The sequence below is a fragment of the Cygnus atratus genome, chromosome Z (assembly GCF_013377495.2).
Source record: "Cygnus atratus isolate AKBS03 ecotype Queensland, Australia chromosome Z, CAtr_DNAZoo_HiC_assembly, whole genome shotgun sequence".
Taxonomy (NCBI): Eukaryota; Metazoa; Chordata; class Aves; order Anseriformes; family Anatidae; genus Cygnus; species Cygnus atratus.
Genome location: NC_066396.1, coordinates 22,815,431 through 22,841,438, shown reverse-complemented (window position 1 = coordinate 22,841,438; position 26,008 = coordinate 22,815,431). Strand labels below are relative to the sequence as shown.

General features: G+C 37.8%; 1 protein-coding gene across 8 annotated transcripts in view; it reads right to left on the bottom strand.

Moving 5' to 3' along the window:
• Nucleotides 1–26,008, bottom strand: part of ERBIN (erbb2 interacting protein) — a 124,823-nt gene that overhangs the window by 42,213 nt on the left and 56,602 nt on the right. For all 8 annotated transcript variants that reach the window (XR_004779800.2, XM_050716138.1, XM_035553466.2 and 5 more), the window contains 3 exons: nucleotides 13,085–13,163; nucleotides 12,192–12,281; nucleotides 2,416–2,472 (listed from right to left, as the gene is read on the bottom strand). Coding sequence is in view for 6 of the 8 variants with exons in the window: in XM_050716138.1 (XP_050572095.1) it covers nucleotides 2,416–2,472; nucleotides 12,192–12,281; nucleotides 13,085–13,163 (226 nt within the window). In the remaining 2 variants the exon portion in view is untranslated. The remainder of the gene's footprint in view (nucleotides 1–2,415; nucleotides 2,473–12,191; nucleotides 12,282–13,084; nucleotides 13,164–26,008) is intronic.

The window sequence follows — 26,008 nt, the reverse complement described above, 5'->3', positions numbered from 1 at the left end:
ATTAAAGCAGTCTCCAAAGCTTTAATCTCACTTAATTGAACCACAAGAGTACCAGAAGAGAATAATAAAGGTGACAGCTCAGCAGGTACTGTAGATCATTAAGGAGGTGCTGCATAGGACATCCTCATGACAGCTGCTGTTCAGTTTTCCAGCAAGGATGAAACCCTAAAAACGCTGAAGTCAACAAAAAGCTCCCAGCAGCTTCAACAGAAGTGGCATTTAGCCTAAATACATTATAACATTTATTTAAATGCCTCTTATCACTACAAAAAACAAAAACCTCTCTAAACTACTCTTTTTAAAATATTGCATGTAATTCATGCTATTAGTGTTAATTATGGCAATTAAGGTCAGAGTAATTTTGTAAACAAAATCTGTATTAGCTATGTTTTTTAATTATAGTTACTGCTCCTCAGTCGGGAGTAACTTAATTTACATAGCTACTATCCCAAATTACATCCCTATTTTTTTTTCTACTGAAAATTAGTGATATCAGAAAGAAGGAAAGAACATTTATATCACATGAATGGGTAGAATGCTTCACACTTTAAAATTATATTCACACTTTCTGATGCTATATATTTCATTCCAGATTTGAGTTTTGGTATTTATATACAGCAGACACCACAGTATGGTATCTCGACAGACAAAAAGGGAATTCCAATAGAACATACCCCTTGTTCACATCTTAAGCATATACTTTAGTCACTAGGAAAACTGGCTGTGTACTTGAAAGGCTGGCAATTCACATTTCAGCCTACAGCATGCAAATTTCTACCAGCATATGAGCTGAACAGAATGAGAATATTCAATTGTTAGCACCTTCTCTTCTCAACCAAAACATCTGAAACAGTTGTACCATTTGAAACAAGTACCCTTTACCAGTTTCTGCTGCCAGAGGAGGACCTTTTTATTGCACACCTCAACCTGCTCAGGACTCCACAACTGGCTCTTCATAGCCCATGTTTGGAATGTGTTTCTAACTTTACTGACCTTTTATACTTGCACTAACCTACTTAGACCTGCTGGGTCCGAGTCAGAAAAGACAGAGCATTTGCTCACTGAAACGACAGGAACTGCAACACTGCCAGCACGGGCAGGTCTGACAAAATTGGAGTTTGCAAGGAGAAAGATGCTAGATTTTAACTGACAGGTGCAGGTTAGAACAAGTGCTATAGTGATTTCCAGAACTATTTTACAATTAAAGAAAATATGGTTGCGATATACGCTTCCATTACATTAAACAAGCCAAATGCATTGTAGAACCTGCATAGCAGACTGTGCAATACAGTAACAGGTTGTTATGTTCTTCAGCAATGAAGTGCTTTAAATGAAAATGCTCACATGCTCCACTCCCGCTCTACTCTGCGCTGGTGCGGCCTCACCTCGAGTACTGTGTGCAGTTCTGGGCCCCACAGTACAAAAAGGACATTAAACTGTTGGAGAGTGTCCAGAGGAGGGCGACGAAGATGGTGAAGGGTCTAGAGGGGAAGACATATGAGGAGCGGCTGAGGTCACTGGGCCTTTTCAGCCTGGAAAAGAGGAGGCTGAGGGGAGACCTCATCGCAATCTACAACTTCCTCACGAGGGGCAGTGGAGAGGCAGGTGACCTATTCTCTGTTATCACCAGTGACAGGACCTGTGGGAATGGTGTCAAGCTGAGGCAGGGGAAGTTTAGGCTGGACATCAGGAAGAGGTTCTTCACCGAGAGGGTGGTCGCACACTGGAACAGACTCCCCAGGGAAGTTGTCACTGCACCAAGCTTGTGTGAATTTAAGAAGCGTTTGGACTGTGCACTTAGTCACATGGTCTAAACTTTTGGGCAGACCTGTGCGGTGCCAGGAGTTGGACTTGATGATCCTTATGGGTCCCTTCCGACTCAGGATATTCTATGATTCTATGAAAAAAAAACGTTCACGTCATGTGAATCACACTTCCTCAGTCATTCAGAATAAGCATCTCGAACTCATCACTTGATTTAGAGATAATGATCTTAACTACCAATGTCTAGTTTCAGGTGCTCAGCCATCTGAGATGTACCCAGTCAGGCATCTGTGCACTGACAGAATGATGTGTGCAAAAAACCTTCAGACACCTTAGAATGATCTTCCTGAACTGCTCACATCCTGACTTAAAAGATCCAGAGGTGGGCCAGAAATCCACAGAGCTGGACAGGGACAGAAAACTTCAAGTACAGAAAGAGGTACCAAGAAAAATTCATGCAAACCTCTATAGGAAAACCAACCACTCTGCAAGGGTATCTGATTTCGGCAGTATGAGGAGAAATTCTCTTGAGAAGTTACTTTGGTTACTTAGCTACAAATTATAAGTTGTAATCTACTTTTCAATATGCATTAGTATAACTACAGAAAAAAACCCTCCAAAGTACTTTATATAAGATTCATACATACTTACTTTGGCAATATTTTTAACTGGTTTTCTCTAAGTTCCAATATCTGTAGTTTAGTTAATCTGTAACAGAAAGGCATAACAAATTATCACAATATACTGTATTTTATGACAAAAGCAATCTCCGAACTTATTTATATTGCTAAATTTACATTTCAAAAGAGATCTACAAGTTTGAAATATTTTCTTGTAAGAATGCAAATGTTTCATGCAGAAATCTGCTTGTCAAATTAATTTACTCATTAAGGTTTGGTTTTTGAGAAGCAGCAAAGAAATGGGATCTTTCCTTCTTTTCTGCACCTGCTGGAACACAGTTGTTTTCCCTCAACTTACAGATTTTAAAGCATTTCATTGGATTCATAAGGAGTCTATGCCATCCTCGCATATAGAGGTACACACGAAATAAGAAAGGCAGGATCAGTCTGCACAAGTTATGATGATGAATTTCTAATACAGGAAATTTATCAGAATGTTTCATATGAAAGGACTCATTAGTGGAATACTCGTGGTTTTCCACATGGTAAAAACAGCCTTTACATTCATATTTGATTTCATTCCATATTCTTTTTAGTCAACTTCTTAATCTATTTTGATATTTCTATTAGAGAACACTTTTTTTTTTTTGACCTTTCTCTGAGTAAATCCTTGGTGCAAGATAAATAACCTCTAAATTCCGAACTCAACTGTTTGGCCCAGGAAAATTCAAAGCAGTCTTGACATTCAAGCAATGTAGCATCCCCAGCAGATTTTTTTTTTGCATTAGTTCAGAAGTGACAAGACTCTTTATTAAGTGAAATGCAGAAACTGAATTTGGTTTAAATATAGACAGGGTTGTAAAGACAAGAATTCTACACGTGACCTATCAACAGGCCTCATACTACACAAAATAGGGCAGTAAGCTCCACAACTGAAAAAGGAACTCAGTGAACAGACAGACCAGTCTTTCCTGAAGGTGCTGTGCTGAACTGAGTACGCTGTAAGGACGCAGACGAAAACCTTAATTCTTATTAAGCAGTGATAACTATATATGGAGTAAAAATAGAATGCCTGAAAACAATATTTGTTTTTCCTCAAAACAGTCTCTCATTTTTGGATGCATCTGAAAGCAGCAATCTGCCACGCCTACGAATAATCTAAGAATATAACAGTCACCTTGAAATAGAGCACAGCTCAGCCTACTAGCACAGCATCGCAAGCAATAGCTGCCAGCTGTTACCTAGTGCTGGAGGGGAACCTCCCCCCCTACAGCTTCCCAGAGAAACAACAACCTTGTAAGCATGCTGAAAGAATACCTTACAGTTAGGTAACACACAAAAGAAATAAATCTCCTCCTCCCCAGATTCATTGCTGACTTTGAATGCTGTCCGCACCTGTGTTAATACTACTGTGGCTGCACAACAAACCTATACCAAAAAGGCATTCAAATCCAGTTCAGACAGGCCTACGGGGAACTGTGCAGGCATTCAGATTTACAAAGCACGGGAGACATGATTTTGCCCTACTACTTTAAAAAAGAAAGTGTTTTCCATGTTCTAAAACAGGACAACAAAATAGATTGTTTTCAAAGGAGTATTCTGGAAAGTGTTATGTTTTTCATCTTAACATGAGGTAAAACAAAAAATGTGAAAACAGAACTACTAAAGAAACAAAGCAAGTAGAGGATGTTCCTTAAACTTGCTCAAAACCTTCTTGAAGTCACTCAGCTCTTTGCTTTGCCTGACTTGAAGTACTTGAAATCCAGCTCATAGTAACATTGCTGCTGTTCATCTAGAACATAATTGGAAAAGACTTCTTAGCCTAAGAATCATCTAGGTTGGAAAAGACTTTCAAGATCAAAGACCAGCTATCAGCTGCACCTATCATGTCTCTTAGAGCCAGACCTCATAAATACTCCAGGGACTGGGACTCCACCACTTCCTTGGGCAGCTTTCCCTTCTAATGCCTGGCCACCAATTCTACAAAGAAATTCTTCCTGATATCCAACCTAAACATCCCTGGCACAACTTGAGACCATTTCCTTGAGTCCTATCACTTGTCACCTGGGAAAAGAGACCAGAAGACTGACACCCTCCTCACCACATCATCCTTTTCAGGTAGTTGTGGAAAGCAATGAGGTCTGCCCTCAGCTTTCTGTTCTCCAGACTATGTAACTCCAGTTCCCTCAGTAGCTCCTTTCAACTCCTGTTTTCTAGCCCTTTCACCAGCTTCACCGCTGGTGAAACCCTCAGATTTGAATGGTCATTTTGAGTTTGGATTTCTGAACCCAAGAAAAAAACACATTACACACTTCAAGTGATTATTAGCCTTCCCTAGAAGATACTTCTGTGGCATCTTGTGGCTTGCGTAGCACCTAAATTTTGCTCAAGGGTACATTGGACGTACAGGAAGCATTTTCCCATAATCATTTACGGTTTTATTCTGCTGCAGCTTTCTCAATTCCTTGCTTTTTGTGCAACCAGGTAAGAGTCTTACCTAGCAGCTGCTCAGTTTTATTATCAAAGTAATTCTTTTTTTCATACTAAGAAGATACCACACTTGTCCTATGTGTCAATACATGCCCAGGAACTGGGAGCCTTTCCTCACAGCAAAACATTGCAAAGCTCAAACCAAGTTCTACAGACTTTTATTCCTGCATTTTAATCACATTGTCTTATAACTTCTGTTTCCCAAAGCTTTAAATGTTTGTTACCCACTGTAAAACTCCTCCCTCCCCAATTCATTGCAGACTTGGACAGATGCAACAGCATGAGGTCTATTACATCTTGACTACTGAAGATTCTCCAAGTATGACAAAGAGAATGAACAATCTTCTTTAGAAAGGAGAAATAATAATCCTTTCTCTTTGGAGACTGCAGGTGTTGCTCTTTATAGTTCTAAGGACAAAATTATCACCTCAACAGCACAACTGTAGCTCTAGGCCTGCTTTGGTATTAGATCATGCCCATTAGCAGCACTGATTAGGGCCAGCCCCTGAAAAGGCAAACACTTCAAGAATACAGGAGAACAAGGACAATCCACCCAATGAGACAACAATTCTTCACTCACTAGTAAGAAATCATTTCCCACTACCACCTTTCTGATGCATCCCACGACTTTCAGGTATCTGTGCTCAGATTCTTACTGATTCACAAGAAGTCTGTTTCTAAACACTGAACTAAAAATAAAGTAGCACGATCAACTCCAAAACACTTTATTTTGGGAAGGCTTCCACAATCAAACAATGCCTTAGGCTCCAGTTGGTGTTTTGCTTTGATGACAGGGAAAACAGCTAGTCAGGTTTTAGCTTTTCTTCACAACACATGTATGCAGTCAAATTTCTCAGTTGAAAGCAGTAGAAGCATTCATATGCTAAGCTATATATATGTACACCCACACTTCGTTGACTTGAGCCAGAACCCACTGTATTACAGTTTTCATAAGCCTATTCTATGAAATTAAAAGAGTGTCATCAGTGATAGAAAGATTCACAGGTTTGTAACTCTGTTTCATGTTCTGCTCTCTCTTCTGCTAACCCTAAGAGCCAAAATATCTTATTTCTTATGTGCAGAGCAGGGGCTACTGGACAAATATTTTCAGCTTCTCCTGGCTCAGAGATACAGGCTGCGTCTAAACTAGTAATTTTCTTGCAGTAATTAGTGAGAAATTTTGGCCTGAAGCAGTTGCCATCTCTTCCATTATGACTGGGAGGGTTAATTCAAGTTTAATGTAATCATACACATCAAATACTTAGCCTAGCTGCTCTTTAAATTGCTGCCGTACACACCCATGCTAAGCATTTGAATTCCTGCAATGGAATTGGAAAAAATGGAGCTTTAATTTGGAGAAGAAATACAGACAGACTAGTTCACCTATATTAAAAGAAAAATAAGTCACAATGGCAGAATATACATTTCCTGTGCCATTCTATCACTAAGATTTGTTGTATTCATAAGAAAGTATTTCATCTCTCGACTGTAAAAACCCATAAGCATTAAATACTTACACAGCATCTAAACACAAAGGTATAGGGGAGTATTATTCAAGTATACCTGGAGTAATGGTCTCAACAGAATTATTGCTGCAATATTTCTATAGAAACAACTTCAGCTACATTATAAAAGTAGTTTATCTCGAGAAAACCTCTATGTGAATACCTTACACCTGGTAAGATGTTCTTCCTAAATCTGACTTAACTACACAATCTGTAAAAATGTAAAAGAAACATAGCAGTTATACTTAGTAATTCACTCTTCAACAGCAGTCATTCCTTGGACAGTATAAAGTTTGTACATTTCATTGAGAGAAGATCCTCATTTTTAACCTCCTTCACTCTTTATGAATCTTAACTAAAACAGAAAGACAAGAGGACTGAAATACATGCATCCTATAATGGGTTGCATTTTACTCAAGTTTGCAAACTTGCTTAGGTGTAACTATATCAAGTCCCCAGTTTGATCATCATCGTACATTTATGTAAAACGCTAGCCTGAAGTAGAAACTTCTCAAAGCATCTACTGCTGCAGGTTCCTGAGAAACAACAGCCAAAGTAATTTCATAGCAAAAATCACAATAAAAAGTCTCTGGAAGCAATACCCCGCTACAGACAACATTCTCAGTGCTTTTAAAACAATGCTTAAGATACACTGCCTTGCTTATCTTGAACACCCAACAATAAATAATACCTCTCTTTTAAACCTGTTCAAACATTACTATACAATGAGCTTCAAGTTTAGAACACTCTGCTTATATATTTGTATATCTGAATGTGAATATATATGGTGTATTTAGGTACAACATGTATAGTTTTCTTCAGTATACAAAAGCGGTTTTCAGACTTCTGCACATTGGCATGAAGGCTAACTCTGGGACCAGGATCAATATTCATTTATTCAAATTACAATTTGGGAGTGGAGGAAAAAACGCTATCACCCCAGAATTCCAGAGGAACTAGCACACTTGATCACAAGTCTGGTGATTTTTAATAAGCCTAACAGGCTAGACAACTGCAACACCACCGAAGGACAGCGAGTATCTAGTACTCATAAAGGAGGAGAAAAAACACTGGATAACCTTGACCTCAATAATATGCAAAGTTTGAGCACAAATTTTGAAGCAGAGGATGAAATGGAGGTAAATGCAATAAAAAGATGCATTATAGTTTTCTTTCCTAACCATCAGGCTGAAGATTTCTGAGAGGTATTCAAAGATCCATTTTGAGACTATCCTGTTCAATGTTTTCTAGCAGAAAAAGACAAGAAAAGTTTGATTAGGCTAAACAGACAGTCACGGTACAATATAGTACTAAAACACTTTAGAGGAAAAATAACTGTACAACGTTAAGGACAGAAAGAATGGAAGAGGGACAGGATGCCACAGTAGCAAATCATGTACTTATTATTTCCTTGTCGAGTCATCACTCATTTTTAACTGAGCTGTCCAATGCATCAGTTGATCATGTGGGAAAAAACATTCAGCAGCTGCTAAAAGGGCTAGTGGAACACTACAGTGTAACCACTGACATTTCAAAGAGAAACAAGAAGATAATCATGACATTGTACAAGCCATGAAGAGAACTCAATTTGGATCCTAAATATAGCTACAGATGCTGTCATCCTGCATCATTAAAAAAAATAGAAATTCAAACTGAAACTAGTTCCAAGATCTATTAATAAAGGCACAAAGAAAAACCTGTCATACCAGAGGGAAAATGGATTTTGTTTAGTCTATCAGATTGAGAGAGGGATATGGGAACACCACAAAAAAAAAAAAAACAGGTGAGAGAATGGGGGAAAAAACACTCCTGAGAGATGATAGCAATTAAACTGTAGAACAAATGAGTATGAGCAGAGGGAAACTGATGTGGGAAACCACATTTTAAAACTAAGCTGGTGGAACAGAGACCCTGGCACATGAACAAAAAAAATCTAACTAGAGTTACTATTCTTAAAAGGTGTTATTGCCTGTAGTTACCAGAAAGAGCAGGAAACAAAACTCAATTACTATGCTTTATGCCTTCATGTGTTCTTACGTAGTAAAGAGTAGAAGCTTTAAGAACATATACAAAACAACTGAGGCACAGAATTGGAAGAAGGTGAAGGCTTGTCCTGGATGTAAATAACTGACAACACTCAGCAAGTGTTAAAATAGCGTTCAGTTCGCCTCAGCAAGCATTAAAGCACTATTTCCCTTCCCTATGCACAACAACAAAAAATGAACAGTGATATGAACAGTTACTGCATACTCACAAACATCTGAATTCTAGCTATTTTTACTCTACATTTTCAGACTATATATTTTTTTCAGAATTTTATTTTTTTAATTTTACTGTACTTTTCAGACACAATGAAATTTACAGTTCTTTTATTAAAGAGAGAAGAAACATTTTACATAGGATGTGGTACAGCTGTACAACTATACAACACATGCCTTTAACACTGATGACATTAGAAACAGAGGCCTGTGAAATTAGTTTCTACGTGATGTCCTGAAAATGTATAGAAATAGACGTTATATAGAGAAATAGAGCTGTTAAAACTTAGCACCCTCTGATTTTTTATTTTGATCAGTTCAGACATAACAAGATACAAACACTCTCATTGTATGGGCCACACAGTTTCAGTTCGTATGTACTTAGTCCATCATCTCGTATTTTTCAGGAGATGCAGTACATCACAGAGTAATGTGAAATTCTGAAGATCACCTGACCTTCATGGAAACACCAAGAGCTCTATTGGATAGACAGATTTATTCCTGCAGGAAGCACTACAATGGGAGAAAATCCCTCTGCATACAAATGATCTACGTGCTACAGCATGGAGGAGGAAACAGAAAGACTTGTCTGAGTCCCAGTTCTGTAGAACATAGCTTATATGAAAAAGACTACCTTAAGGAGAAATAGATGGTGGAAGAAAAAGACAGAAAAAAATCACAAAGCTTTTAAAAGAAAAATAAAGCCATCAGGACACAGAACAGAAATCCCCCAACTGAAAGAAAATTTCTGTGTGCTAGGTCAGTAAGACAGCAATCCTCTTCCTTCAAGCTCATGTAGTTCTGAGCAGAAATCTAATACATACTTATTTTGTCCAATGTTGGGATTGTCAGCAAAAGCTTTGTTAAGTTTACAGAACTTTAAAAACCAACCAAACAAAAAACTCTCTTCACAAAACCTCAACTCTCTTTTACACGATGATCAATCAGTTAAAACAGAAAAGTTCTTTTGAAAGAAATTTTGGGGTCTTATCTCTAATTTGTTCTAGAGTTCTGTTTTCAAATATCCAACAGTTAACATTTTAACAGATTCATTATTTTCTAATTTATTTCATCTAAAAATTACTTTCCTACATAATATTTATTCTGTGCAATACAGAATAAATGTACTAAGCAAGCAAACTTACATGAAGTATTTTGAATGACTTCACCATTTGCCTAACAATTAAGCAAGTTACAGCACACTAAGCATTACAGAAGAGGAAGTGACAGTGATGAAGTAAAATGATAGTGAATGAAGTTTTTAGAGATATTTAAGATTAACTTCAAAAAACCAACTATGTCAACCTGAAGTCTTCAATTTCATCTGTACTGCCTGGTTGGTTTTTTTTTGTTTGTTTTGTTTTTGTTTTGTTTTTAACTAAGAAAACATTGCCATTTGGTTAAACTATAAAAAAGAAGAAAAATGTATAGGCAATCGTTAAAATGCCAACAAAAAGACAATGCATATTCCAGAAATTCCTTCTTTAACCTTAATGAAGGCTTTTGAAATGTACACTTTGTTTACCAGAAAGTAGCATGATAATTAATATTCCTGCATCATAAACAGCTTTTCTGTTAGCAGAGAGTGTAATGTATCTGGTGCTTTTAATCATTCATCAGGCAATGACATAACCGGACAGAGAAGTTGGGGTGAATGGAGCCAAATCCAGTTGGAGGCCGGTTACTAGTGGAGTCCCCCAGGGCTCAGTGCTGGGGCCGGTCCTCTTTAATATCTGTATCGATGACTTGGATGAGGGGATCGAGTGCACCCTCAGTAAGTTTGCAGATGACACCAAGTTAGGTGCGTGTGTCGATCTGCCAGAGGGAAGGAAGGCTCTGCAGAAGGATCTGGATAGGCTGGACCGATGGGCTGAGGCCAACTGTATGAAGTTCAACAAGGCCAAGTGCTGGGTCCTGCACCTGGGGCGCAACAACCCCAAGCAGTGCTACAGGCTGGGAGATGAGTGGTTGGAAAGCTGCCTGGCCGAGAAGGACCTGGGAGTACTGGTTGATAGGCAGCTGAATATGAGCCAGCAGTGTGCTCAGGTGCCCAAGAAGGCCAACAGCATCCTGGCCTGTATAAGAAGCAGTGTGGCCAGCAGGTCTAGGGAGGTTATTGTGCCCCTGTACTCGGCTCTGGTGAGGCCGCACCTCGAGTACTGTGTTCAGTTTTGGGCCCCTCGCTACAAGAAGGACATGGAGGTGCTCGAGCGAGTCCAGAGAAGGGCAACGAAGCTGGTGAGGGGTCTGGAGAACAAGTCTTACAAGGAGCGGCTGAGGGAGCTGGGATTGTTTAGCCTGGAGAAGAGGAGGCTCAGGGGAGACCTCATCGCTCTCTATAGGTACCTTAAAGGAGGCTGTAGCGAGGTGGGGGTTGGTCTGTTCTCCCACGTGCCTGGTGACAGGACAAGGGGGAATGGGCTAAAGTTGCGCCAGGGGAGGTTTAGGTTGGATATTAGGAAGAACTTCTTTACTGAAAGGGTTGTTAGACATTGGAATGGGCTGCCCAGGGAAGTGGTTGAGTCACCATCCCTGGAGGTCTTTAAAAAGACGTTTAGATGTAGTCCTTAGTGATATGGTTTAGTGGAGGTTTTGTTAGTGTTAGGACAGAGGTTGGACTAGATGATCTTGGAGATCTCTTCCAACCTAGACAATTCTGTGATTCTGTGAAGAATAGGCCACTAACTCGTCAAAGATGACTAAAACACTAATGGTCATTAAAGGACTGCACCTGTGCTCATCTGTCTCTGCGCATCTCCTGATCTGCCAAACTTCTGCAACACTCTATTTGGAGGCTTTTGTGATCTTTTGCAACCTGTGCTGACCTGAACTAGAACTACATAATCTAAGGCAAATACATTCACGTAGCAATATGCCTTGTTAACTAATAGCCATATTTCCTGAAAGAGAGGTTTGCTGGACATGAGATAGGGCAGCAGAGTGACAAAGACAGCATAAGATAAGTTAACGTAAAAAGTGAAGAGTAGAGAAAAAGCAGAAATTGCTGATCGGCATGGTAAGGACAACAGGACAGAAAATTCTCATCTAGGAGTCTTCCTTCTAGCAATATTACCCTTTTACTTTTGTTCCCAAGACTCACTCCATTTTGAAGTGGTAGGGGTTTAGTATGTGTCTCACATTTAAGCTATTATATGGAACAATTTTGCTTAGTCAGTATACCTGAATAAACCATAAATGTTGATGACACTCAAAAATTATATGCATGAAGAAATCTGTGCAACCAAGAGAGGACATGTAGAATTACAAATTCCATTAATTCCTTAACCTGTAATTATCAGACTTATGTTGTAAAAGAAGCAACTGCATAAACATGTTTATTTCTTTGCTTATCATAAGCATTATTTGTCCTGCCTAAACCCCAAATAAAGCAACGGTGATAAAGATATTTTTTTCTTTAAATAATATGGTATAAATGAATAGGTAATGCACACTTCCTCCCCTCCTCCAGTTCACACTTGGCTTGAGTAGAAGCAGAAACTTCTCTGCATAAATTTAAAGTTAAATGTAGATACTAAGTTTCAAATTCAACTTACCTGCCAAAATTGGCTGGCAAAAACTCAAGAAAAGCATCATTCAGGTACAGCTGTGTTAGGTTTAACAGTTGGGAAAATCCATCTGGAAGCCTACAAAGAAATAAAATACCATAGTGCCTTCAACTACACTCAGGGCATTAAGTTATACTTTCTTAAACAACAGTATAGTACTGAAATCCTACATACCAACAGCATTAATAGGTGGTAAAAGAAATTCTACAAGACTGCACTAGATACCTGTACAACACAAGGTTTGTTTCAAAATTATTTTTAAGTATTGAGGACAATATTTATAGGCAGTACAAACTGCAAACAGCAAACATAGTCTTCCTAAGTATTTGTGATCTCCTGACAGCTACTGTGGAAGAAGCATTCATTAGAGGCGATAAATTAAAACACATGCAACGCCTTTTTTCCTCCACAGCAGACTTACTTTACATGAAGTTTTTTTTTTTTTTTTTTTTTTTTTTATCTCTGGCAGTGCTACTTTGTCAAGTTAATTTTGTTACTATAGAAGGTGACAAGTAAATCAATTCACACAGGTTGTTTGAAAAACCACGGTAGTGGATTTGGAGTAAAATTAATTAGTTATTAAGAAACAAAACTTAACACATTTCTCTGCCTTCATGGAGAAGTAATGGACCAAAAAAAAGCTAACAAAGCCACATAGAATAATGCAGGATACCTCACATAGCCTATTAACTTGGGCAAAATATGTGAGTAACACAGCAACACTCTATCTCAGCACAATGAGGTTTTTGAAAATACCTCAGGTATCCTCTGTTCCTTGCATCCAGTTACAAGGGTTGGTTCACAAAAATTTGAATGGAGCATGTTTGAGAGTCAGCATTTTTTGCATAAAATCATAAATATCATAAAAGTTATAAACTTACTTTGAAATTGGATTTACACTTGCTTCAACAACAGTCAAGACTTTGCAGTTTTTTATATTTTCTGGAAACTCCTGTATGCCTGCAAAATACAGTGAGAGGGCGGAGAAATGTTAAATTATTAGACCCCAATACAGGCATAAAAATGATTAACAAAACTGCTACACGTAAAAACCTTAAACTGTTTAGAAACCAGTGGACTGATTCTCTAGTGTTTTGTTTTAGATGAGGTTTTTATAAAAGATATACTCTTCTGCAAAATCAATTCCATTACTATTCTATTCCTAGAGCGTTTCATACAGCAACTTAGCAGCCAGTTCACGAAACAACATGAAAGTCCACTAACAATTCTAACTGATCATTACCAAATATTAGAGAAATTGTACTTTGTAATGTGCCTGAGATCAGGCCCCCAGTCACAAATTTATTTATTTATTTACTGAGGCATTCATAAACATGGTAGAACAAAGTTTCCAACAGAACTTGCTGGTTAAATGCATGGCTTGTACATACAGCTTAAGTGGCAAGGCTTAAAACGTTAAAGTACAGTATTCATGGTTCAAAACAGATCTCCCAGGATAGCTTCAAAATATTTGCAAAGAAGGAAAAATGCTGCAGATATATTTATATGAAAATTAAGATAATAAGGAATCTCCTGTTTTCCAAGATTACCTCCAGAGATGCCAGAGAATGAAATTGCGACCAAAATATATGCCAAAATTTGTATTTGTCAGAAGCTGACAAAACGCGTCTTGAAAACAGAAAAATATGCATACAACATGTCAGTAAGAAATCAGTACTGAATGTTTCTGCTACCCAAGCCTTTCACCTCAATCATCACTATACCATAAAAACAAACAAACAAACAAAATCTACTATAGTATCACAACTGCATTTACTTTCACAATGTATTCCTAACAAAAGAGCTGTACAAGTACCGGTCTTATCTTAAAGAAACTTTGTTATTTTAAGTTTAGCTGAAAAAAATAATATAAATAATTTTAAATAAACATTAAACTTTTAAATAAACTCGTATGCAAAATAAACATCCATACTGCAATTTTCCAACTTGGATTAAGAACACACTATTTTTTCAGGAAAAATCCATATGCTACTAGAATAAAGTTGGCATCAATCACCTGTTATTTCAGATAACTCATATTAGCTATTTGTCCTTTAAATGTTTGTAACTGTGTGTGCTTCTAGAATGCTTCATCATGTGCTTGGAGAGGGCAGTGAATCTAAAGAACAAGACCCCTAAAAGGGAACTGTACTCTGTGGTTGCTCTCTATGCCACTATGCCTCCTTTTCCATAAATTCAATTTAAGCAGAAAGTCTAGTGCTGCCGAAGCAGATTTTTAGGTCTTTCTTGACAGGAACCTGTTTGTCATACCAGTGGCTTAAATTTACTTTTGACTTATACCAGGTGTTGTACTCTGATATTGAGTGGGGGAAGGCAAGAAAAAGCACACCAAACCACACATTTAATCCAGGTGTTTAAAAACTTCTTTCAGTATCACAGACCCTTCTGAGAAACAGGTTATTCAGCTCAATGTTAAAAAACAGAAGTGGAGGTGGCCAGGAGGAATTGAACCATAAACTGAAATATATAGCAAGATTTCTGACGCTTCTGGTTTACTACTCTGTGTGCACACATATGTATACATGTATACTTGAAAACAAATACAAATACATAGCTTTAGCCATGTGAATTTTGGTGGAGCTGAGAATGGGGTCAACACAGCAGAAGACAATGGCTACTGACTGAATTCACTTATCACTCTTCAAAACCAAAACTAAATACTTGTAACGTAATGAAGCTCCATTTCTGGAACACAAGGATATTTTCAGGACCAAAGGTAGTTTTAAAGAAAGATTAGAAAAGAACCATGGAATGACCAGAGATGTATTTTACCTACAGGTGTCATATAATCTTTGTATTGTAAGAATAACTTTTCCAAGGAATTTAAGAACTTATGATCTTAATTCTCATTGTATCAAGAAGCCTTTTTGACCAGACAAGTATATCCAAACATACAGATGTAAAGCATCTAACCTGACACGCAATCCTGAACCATTGCAGATGCACAAAAATCTAGCACGAGGCCTGCCTAGATAAAGTTAAGGATTATTTATATAAAGTCGTCTTCTATCATCCAAAAGGCACATCAAGACCATTTGTTTGCTGATGATACAACATTGTCTTTTTAAAATGAATCATGTCTACAATAATCAACAGTAATCAACACCATGTTTCAGACCACTCTATGCTATTAGTTTTGTTGTTTGAATCACAGAGATTCTCTAAGCTCAGTTATTCTGAAAGTTGGGCACACTACTGGCTTTGGCCTGGTCCTTAGATGAAAGATTGCTCTCATCCAACAGGTTAAAATTCACATTAATATTAATGTTTCCACTGCCTATGTGAAGAACTTACTGAAGCACAGAAGTCTCAGGTCTCTGATAATTGCCTAGAAAACAAACCACAGCACATCTTCTAGAGAGGACAAAGTCATTGTAAATTTACTGTCAAAAGAACAGCCAAATAAAATATTAGCTATCCAAATACAGACATGTCATATCAGTATGCTTTTGTACATGAGAGGACTCTACAGTAGTCTCGATTGACTATGCCTTAGGCAAGAGGCAACAACAGTTTTAACAACAAATTAACAACAAAAGCTAAACTGATATGAGAAAGCTAACAATGAGGCAGTCCATGAATTTACTTATTTTTAGAGCCAGGATTGGTATGGTCTTTACCAAACTCACTCAGCACTTCAGTATGGATGAATAGCAGCAGCCATTATATATATTTCATACTGTGAATAATGTATGAATATATATATATAAAGTATGAAAATATATGTAATGTTTTCAGTACCGATACAGAAGATACGAAAAAATTCAGAGACTGCTCCTCTATATCAAGTGACAGAAAGTAGCGTTTACTACCTATACAAGCTTCAGACACTCATTTTTCCTCAGCTACATCCCTACTGCACACTTAAAATATGCAGTTACTGTTGGATTAATAATAATCAATTTGATAGCTACTCCCACCCTCCATGAGGATCTGATCAACGAGCACAGCAAATTAAGATCCACATTCCATTCTAAATCTCACTTTCCTTTAGGGTTTTTTATGGCTTCCTCTATATACTGATTCTGAAGGTTACAGAAGAGGAAGATAAAGCAGATTACTTGGGAGTTAGCTAGCCTCTTGCAGCCTTACCCCACTTTCCTTCAGAAGCATCATGTGGTTAGGTTCTTTAACCTGCTATTTCCTATTTTATGTGATAACAACCATCACCCCCATCCCATTTTTGTGCTGTAGTTGATTCACAGATCATGCTTACTGTTTTACAAAAAAAAAAAACCACAAACTATCACACTTGTGGACTTTGACCATTTGCAGAGCACAGCAAGAGAAAAGACATTAGCTGGTAATCTTTAATTCTAACCACTAGATCCACAAACTGAATTGAGAGCAAAGTTCTTTTTGCAATGCAGTTTCTCACAGAAGTAATATTTATGTAATAGAAGTTATTATTTATTTGTCTGTTTCTTCTACCCCGCTTTCCTAAATTTCAGGCATTTTTAAATTCACTGGCCAATTTCTACCACAAACATGACTTCTTTTTTTTTTTTTTTTAAGGGGGGGGGGGGGGCTGGAAGATTGACAAGGAAAATTTGACAGTTGAGTAAGGAAGAGAATCTAAAATTATTGTCTGGACTGAGCCAAAAGCAGAAAGTATTCATCATTCGGAACTCTATGTGGCAAAAATTCACCAGCTAGCCAGCACAACCTACAGAGTGGTGGTTAATCAGGGTCACCAAAACAGCTGCAGCACATGCCAAAATGGGATACCAGAAAGGTCACACAAGGATTGAAGGTCAACAGGCAGAAGTATGTAGGTAATCAACTTCAGTTCTGGATCACATAGCACAGCTGAAATAAGGAATTTCGCCTGATCTCTACCTCCCCAGAGAGCAATGATTATTTTGGCACAGCTCAATAGAGCAAATGTGCACAAATCTCCCTCTCTTTGTTTAGGCTGGATTAAGGCAATTGTAAGTATAATTGGGGTCTCCCTCACCACCTGGAGTTACACTGATCTCCTCCCCAACACAGCACAATCCTTTCTTATCACCAGGGCCAGCATTACTTACAGAGCAGAAGAGAAAACTGGAACCATCCTTTGCCTCCACTCAAAAGATTTTTCACTCAGAAATATTGGCATTTCTAGTTTTACAGAAAATTGTGCAAGTCAAATCCACTGCTGGCAGAAGCCTTCACTGCAATGGGGTCCAGAGCTGATATCCTAGCATGCTGTTGTTTCAGCCCTGCTGCAGATGGGGGTTTGCTCTGCTGTTCATACTCTAAACATGTGGTCATATTTTTCTTTGCAACTACTAAAACCACTATTCCTAAACTTCTGCTACTCAAACTATTACTGCTAGAGACAACAGTGACACTGCCTCTAAATCAAGTTCCACCTCTTCTCATGTAGGAGGATTTTAAGCATAGAGTTGCCAAAAAAATATATTGTTTCAATTCCGTAAAAGCACAAAGAAAGAGAATCACTAACAAACATAAGACCTGTACAAGCCATATAGGTGATGCCCCCAAAGGAAAGAGTTTACAGCTGAATATCTCAGCTTGTGTGAAACACGAGAAAATATTTTATTATTTTTTTTTTCCTCTCCAGAGAGCACCACACCAAAAGGACCTTTTGCTGCACAACAAGTGGAACTACAGCCCTCTGGGCATCCTTCCCATTCTGCATCCTTACAAGTGTAGAGGGCACAGAGGCAAACATACAGGCTCAGTTTGCATGGATAGGAAAGCAACTTCAACTATGTACATTGCTCCCTGAGATAATCTATTCATTCTGGTCTCAAGTTTTGGACAAGCAGCAATTAGGACCTGCCTGAAAGCAGCTCCACCATAAAAAGAACAACTTTTGTTTGCTCTTCCACTCAGTCCTCTGCTTCAGCTGTCTTACCAGCTGAACATGGAAATCAAAATATTTTCAGAGCTCAGGAATACATGCCACAACTGCCCCAAAGAGTACAGAAAAATGTTTGTATATGCTGAGTTTAAAATGGAAAACTTAAAATAGTTTCAGTCACAGGCTGTATTCGTATATTTATAAAATATGCCTAAATTCAGGATTTCTTCATACCTTTGATACTGAAAACAGATTTTTCATTATTCACAATGTAAGCAGTCTTTAAGACGAATCAATTTGCTGCACACTGCTGACTCAGCCATTGTTGCTTTCATCTTTCCAAAACTCTTACAGAATCCCCTGACCCAGCGGGTTTCAGATCACCCAGGAGCTCGGGTTTCCATGAGATGCCTGATCAGGCAAGAGAGCAGCTGTAACACCTTCCTGCTCAGAGCTGGAATCGCAACTCTGCACAATGTTGGCCTCTGTGCACAAGGTGGTACTCAGTACACCAGTATTCTCCAAGCAGCTTAGGAACCTCCGGCTTATTTAGTGAAAGCCTATCCTAAATCAATCATTTCAAAACTAAGGAGCAACTATTGCAAATATATTTTCATCTAGTTTTCATCTCAAAGCTTTTGAAACCTGCTACATGTTGATTTTCAGTTGCTTTCCTTGCCCTCTCATAACAAAGACTTTGACAATTGCTGTAGCAGTAAACCTCCTAAAATTCCTTGCAAGGTGGTTCTTCTCATACATAAGCATTACAGAATTCATGGCTTTCTGCCTACCTCTTGCTAAAGGCAAAAATATGTAATCTTTGAGATCTCTGGAAGAGCTACCTTTCTCAAGAAGTACAACTCAAAATATAAAACTGTCAAAAATGTAACATCATTAATAGAGTTTCTGTAGATTTAATAAAACTCAGATTTTAATACATTTGCATAGACTTTCTTTACTCTCTCCATTTTGTTTAAATAGAAAAGCTCCCTTACTAGAAAAACATTTGTTCTTATCAAGGAAATCTCTTATCTAAAAATCTTATAAATATATTTATTTATTTATTTATTTTTACAAAATTCTGAAAACATTCTCTACTGGATTTCCTTATTTTTGGTTGAAGCAACTTGCTAGACGAGTATCTACTTGCAACTTAGCAAGCAGGTTCACCTCTCCATCTTCACTTTACAAAGTGCTTTCCTCCAATTCTACACTGTGAAGTTTCCTTTAATTATGGTCATCTGCAGGTTTGTAAGCTCCAACTACACTGGCCTGCTTTCTTACATTTAAAAATGGAAAACGGAAGCTGAATCTTCAGTTGGAGGGCTGTTTGGAGGATTTTTGGAAGGGAAACAAAATATTTGTACAGTTCATGTAACGATTAGTGCAAAAAATGTCAGTCGAACTAAAAATCTGAGAGGAGCAAGTTAAACAGTGCTTTCACTTAAAAAAAAAAAGGAAATACTTCCATAGGGAGACTAAGCTTTTCTAATGATTTTTAAAGAAAAATGTACTCATTAGTTGTGATAACTCTTACAACATAATTAGATTCAGAATAAAATACAGTAACAGCAATATATTCAGTGCTTCTTTTTTATTGAAGTGGGTACTTAACTACACACATTTATGTAGCAATAAAATACGTTTACTCACAATTAAGATAAATGGTTCTTTTACAGAGTAAGTGTCCACATGTGGAAAAAACAGCAGCATTGAAATGTAAACTTTTTATAGTATTTACCATCTTTTTTTAAAAAAACTAACATTCTATGCTCATGTGCATGCCATACTTAGAGTTGTCTCTCCTTTTCATCTGCATGCTGCTTTGATCCAATTAGAAGGTTAAGGCAGGTTTAGCATTTCTAAAGTTCATTTTTTGAAAGCACTTTCAAAATTGCAAATTTTATTTTTTTATCTGAAAGCTGAAAATCAAATTCTTAAGAGTTCAGATAAGAATGAATCCTATTTTATGCCTCTTGATACTTTTAAGTGAAAGACATCTCATCACTTTCTTCAACAGTAACTTGCCTGATAACTCGTTAAACCTGATGCACAGAGGAGAATGCAAGATAACAGTCTCAGCAGTTTAATTTTTATTTTTTGAATTCCTTGTACTCACATGTGCTGGCACAGCTAGGAAAGTTAACCAAGTCACCAGGAGTCCTCTAAGTATTTATCCTCTGATCATTGGGAAGAGGTTAAATTTTTAGGGTAAGATACCTCCAGGTCTGCTCAAGCTATGTTCCTTAATCAATGTAAAAGAGTTTGATGAGTACGACAGATTGCTAAACGTTTTTTCCTCTGGGAGGGAAAAAAAAAAAAAAAAAGGAAAACCAAGAGTGCTGCTTCCTGAAGACAGGACTGACACACTAATTTTCATAAACCTACATGTGCCAAGGCACTGTAAAATTGCCAGATGTGGAATACTAGGAAGGCTGTAAACAGCAGGTTTGTTCATAATGCTGTCTCGGAAGGTTACCAAAACTCACGTGGTTCTGAAATATCTCCATAGCAGGAGTCCCCAGAGTAACCTGAAACCAAAAGGTAGCACAGAAAGATGCTTTGCTTTTTCCCTTTTTCCCTTACCACCCAGGGCTGCAAATTCAATGCTGTCTGTCCAGTCACTTTTGGTTGATACACTATGACTATCAAAGTGCATCACTTTACAAAAATAAGCCTTTACATGCAATACACATTCGGGGGAAAATAAATAAATTTTAAAAATTACTTATACATTGTTTTTTCTGTGTTATGAGAATGTCTTTGAACCAGGAAGAAATTTGTATAAAACTTATTTCAGAATTTTAACTACATACACTCAGGTTCCACATTCAAGACCTTTGTTTATGCTTAAACTGCATTGAAATTTCATTTTGTTCACTTCCTCTCCTATACACGGAGATAGTTTTATTCTGCAAAGATGGATCCTATTTAATATCTTTCATATGACAGAAAATATATTTGAGAAAAAACACTAAACACTTGTCTAAAGAACTTTACATAGAATAGCTACATTTAGGATAAATTTAATACATATAATGATGTATTATAACAAAGCTACAGACTCAGTAATCAGAAGCAGATCAATTATATTTTTATTTCACTACCATGGATGATATAAAACTAAGTCCTCCCTTTATCCCCCTCCTTCATATATGGAGAAAAATAGCAAATCTATAGCAAATTATTTTTGTACTCAGGATCTTCCCCTCTTACTTCTCCCTGTGGAAAGTAAAACTTGGATCGATTTCCCTATTAACTATGAATAATTCTCAATTCATTGACAAACCATACCCCTAAATCCACCACAGATGGGCAACATAAGAACTAGACATTCTCCTAAATTCTCGTTTTCCAACTCCCTGACTTCTGGCACACAGTATACTAAAGCTAGTTTGCCAAATCAGCAGATGTTTTTTAAAACACTGAAGAAAACATATTTGATCTAGATTTGCATCTGTTAACAAAAACCTTTAAAAAGACTTAAAATAGTACTATTGGCAGTTAGGTTTGTGTTGTTTTTTTTTTTCCAGTTTGTGTATTTTTCCATGAAAATCCCCTACAATACAGACTGACATGGTAACATGTTTAAATTTGCCTTAACACTGCAGTGAAAGAGAACCACTCCATAATATACAAGAGACTACTGAAGAGATCTGAATTTCCAAATCACCATGTTTCTTTTGGCCTTATTAGGTATTTTTTGATCTTGTTATTTAATCCTCTAAAGGGCCTAATAACACACAAACTAAAAATTCAATGTTTTCCTCTCACCACATGTGCGTAGGAAAAAAACAGACCGTCTCAAGACTTCCCACTCAACTAGCTCCACAGGCACAAAGGGTTTCAAAGCACATTTTCAGGTTTCCAGGGAAGACTAATTTCCCTGGCAGTCATCTCATCGTGTGCCTTAGTCTTTCATATCACTTGCTTCTAGTAACCTGTAAAGTTAACTCCTCCATCCATTTTTATGTAACATCATCATACATTGTACACGAATGCATTCCCCTTCTTTAAAGAAGAGAAATATTTTCATGAGAATTCTTCATATTGTCCAAGAGGACTTGTCTGCATTCAAGAGCCACAAGAAAATGACTGTTCTCTTTAAAAAAAAAAAAAAAAAAAAAGATTCAAGAGGTTAAGAAGCCCTGAAAGTGGCAAATTTAGAGTTTGATTTTTACTGTTTTATTTATTTATTTTTATTTTCCTGTACAACTGCTGATACATGAACAACAGCCACACAGAGATGATTAAAAAATTTGAATTTTTCCTTAGTTTCGTAAAGAAAACACTCTTTTCTACTTTTGCCTTAAACTCTGTATGCTGCAATTTCTTTTTACAACATAACCTGCTAGGATTGGGTGAAAGACATCTCTTCATGCTTTATCCAATCCAGGATGCAATTTTTCTGGTATAGGAACACAGTTCGTTTATTTAAATACCTTTTATTCAAGTATCATTTTATCTTCACAAATAGGATGCCATCAAGATTCCACGTAAAAGCTCTAAAGTTGAAGTATACCTGGAAAGAAGTAATGGGTCCTTTGATATTGAGGGCTTACAATAGCCTTGGGAATCAGATTAAGTTGCCATAAAAATACAACGGAAGTCCTCACTACTTAAAAAATAATAATAAAAAAAAGAATTTATTGCCTCTTTCCAAGACTAAAGGCAGAGTTAAAAATTAACTCTTACTGCACACATAGCAGCAGATTGATATTTTAGATTACATCTATACCATGGACTCTTCAGCAGCCATGAATATATTGCAAACCAAACAGTTGTACAAAGACTTGTGTGTGCTCAAGGACACACAGCTGCTACCAGCTTGTTCTCTGTAACTGAGCATACACCTCAAAACGCACATCAAGGACTAGATAAATTGACAGAGAAGTAGTCAAATGAAGACTACTGGATAAAAGTTGCACCCTGTCTGGCTCACTAACAAAAGGTGCTGGATGCTGGGAACATACAGGGGAAATGTGCATGTCTCCCGGCTTTCTGCACTTCACTAAACCTTCTCTAGGCTTCTGTTTAGCCACTGTTAGAGACAGGACACTAGATGAAGTCAACCTTTGTTCTGATTAAATATAGCTGTTTTTAAATACCCTCATCCACACATCTGCCATGCTTCTGTCTTATAGTTTTATATAGTGTATATAAGAAATTAGACGTTTAAATATGAAAGCAAGGCAAGACATTTTTATGAGCTATTGAAACATCATCAATACTGCATTCTTAGACTATTTTGTATAGCATTTATAGCAAAAATTTCTGCTATTTTGATTTTCACCTATATGTCAAAACAAATATGCACACACAAATAAATATATATGTACGTTGTTCTGCTTAGAAACCTGGATGATAAGTCTCCTGTGCTACAGCCCTCCCTCTGCCCTAAATAAGCTGGCTGAAGAGCCAGACACTGCAATTTATGAAGTAGCCTGACTGCATTTCAAAATTGGAGCTTTTAAAAACATCTTTATTTGCCACAACAACAGCAATCTCACAAAAAAAAAAAAAAAGATTATTCTAGAGTTTGGCGCCTCTCATCATCCTTCACAAAAACTGGTCATTCATTCCCAGTAATTTTTTTGATAAATCAAGAAAAAGTATCTCCTGTGCTTCCCACAAAACCCACCATTTCCAGACTATATTCTTTCAGTATCTCACAAAGAAAAGTCCTGGAAAAGTCCTAGCTGATTCACCAGAGGGCCACGCTGCCATCCAGAAGGACTCTGACAGACTGAAAAGGAGAGCTGACAAAAATCTCATGAAAATCAACAAGGAGAAGTGCAGAGTCCTGCACCTGGGGAGGAACAACCCCCAGCACCAGGACAGGCTGGAGGCCACCCAGCTGGGAAGCAGCTCTGCAGGAAGGGACCTGGGGGTCCTGGTGGGCACCAAGCTGAACATAAGCCAGCAAGGTGCCCCTGCAGCTAAGAAGGCTGATGGCATTCTTGGCTGCATTAGGCAAAGCATCACCAGCAGGTCAGGAGAGGTGATCCTGTCCCGCTACTCAGCGCTGGTGACACCGCAGCACCTGGAGTGCTGTGTCCGGTTCTGGGTTCCCAGTACAAGACAGACCTGGACATACTGGAAACAGTCCAGCAGAGGGCTACAAAATTGTCCAAGGGACTGGAACATCCCTCCTATGGGGAGAGGCTGAGAGCTGCGACTGTTCAGCCTGGAGCAGGGGAGGCTCAGGTGGATCTTGTCAATGTGTATAAATACCAGAAGGGAGGGTGCAAAGAGGACTGAGCCAGGCTCGCTCCAGTGGTGCCCAGTGCCAGGACAGACGGCAACGGGCACAAAACAGAACACTGGAGGCTCCAGCTAAACATCCGGCAGCACGCCTTCTACGTCATCACAGCATCTTTGCTGTGCAGGTGATGGAGCACTGGCACTGGTTGCCCAGAGAGGCTGTGCAACCTCCAGCTTTGGAGGTCTTCGAAAGCCACCTGAACGTGGTCTTGGGCCACGTTGCTCTGGGTGTCCCTGCTGAGCAGAGGTTGGACCAAAAGGCCTCCAAAGGGCCCTTCCAACCATTTTGGGATTCTGAAGTCTAGCAAAAACTTATATATTTTTTTCTACTATGAATGAACATCAGAGCCATCATGGACTATGGGGAAATTGAGCTGTAAAGTCTTACCAAATTAAATAAAAGAAAATAGGTTTGCAGCTGTTGAGAGAAACAAGTTAAATGCTTGCAACAGTGGACCAGGAAAGAGAAGGAAAAGGCACTTAAGTCTACAAACTGAGACATCAAATAATATCGCATTTATTAGAAACAATAATTAACAACCTGTTAGTACTTCAGCCAACAGGGACGACCCTGATTTGTTTTCTTGGAATTTTAAAGAGCTTCCAGGAATGGTGTTAGACGACACATCCCAAGTGAAGAAACATGTGACCTGAAGACTATTTTTGATGTGCAACACTGAGCAGACAAGCTATCTGAACTGATAAGATTGAGAACAGGCTCGTGATAATTGTTTAAATTAGTATGCTATTGTTTCTCTAAAAGGTGTTAAAAACAACTGCAGAAAAAAAAACACACCCAAAACACAGAGCTTCACAGTTTATAGGGATGACATATCTTTCAGCCATTGCCTCTTTAAATTCTTTATATGCCTCAGAGTAACTAGTGTTCTTTCAGCAGCTCTTTGAATACTTAGCTAAAGGTTACACCGCTTTGGATGGACAGCTAACTCTCTAGATGGTAAGTGACCAGCTGCCTATTTATGCACATAAACTAAGGAATTTGCCAACCCTAGAGCTCAAAAACCCTTTTACTGCTTTCAAATCTTATTCATCAAGAACTTGTACTGGAAACAGTTAATCCTTTTAACACCCAGAAAAGGACAAAAGGATGATTCTTTCTTAGTTGTTTGTCATTATGAAAGTTTAAGAACTGTGTTCTTTAAGAAAGGCTATTAATCCACTTGTACCAGGAACAGAGCAGTAACAATCAGGTCAATTTATTACACTAAATGCTGCGTTCATTATGCAGAAATAATGAAGTAACAGTATAAGTAGAGACTGGGCTACAATGGATAATAAAGGAGAATGCCAACACCTCAACAATGGGAATACTTTCACAATAAAGCAGAACTTACTTAATTTTGTAGTTGTAATTAGCTAGCTGTCCAAATAAAACAATGAATTTGATATGATAAAATCTTATGTAATTCATGTAAAATTTATGTCATTCTCATTTCCAAATATAATTTCAAGGAAAGGTCTTCTAATTTCAGTTTGAATTACCAAGGCAAGATTATCACATTCTCACTAATTAGCATAATTGAGCTTTTTTTTTTTTTTTAAATAAACCACACAAGCCTGATAACACAATACAAATTATTTCAACTTCCTCACATTTGAGCAGATATGCCAACTTGCCAAAACAGTACCATCAAAAAATCCAACCATATATACGATACGTGGCTGACATTTCATAATTTACAAAAGG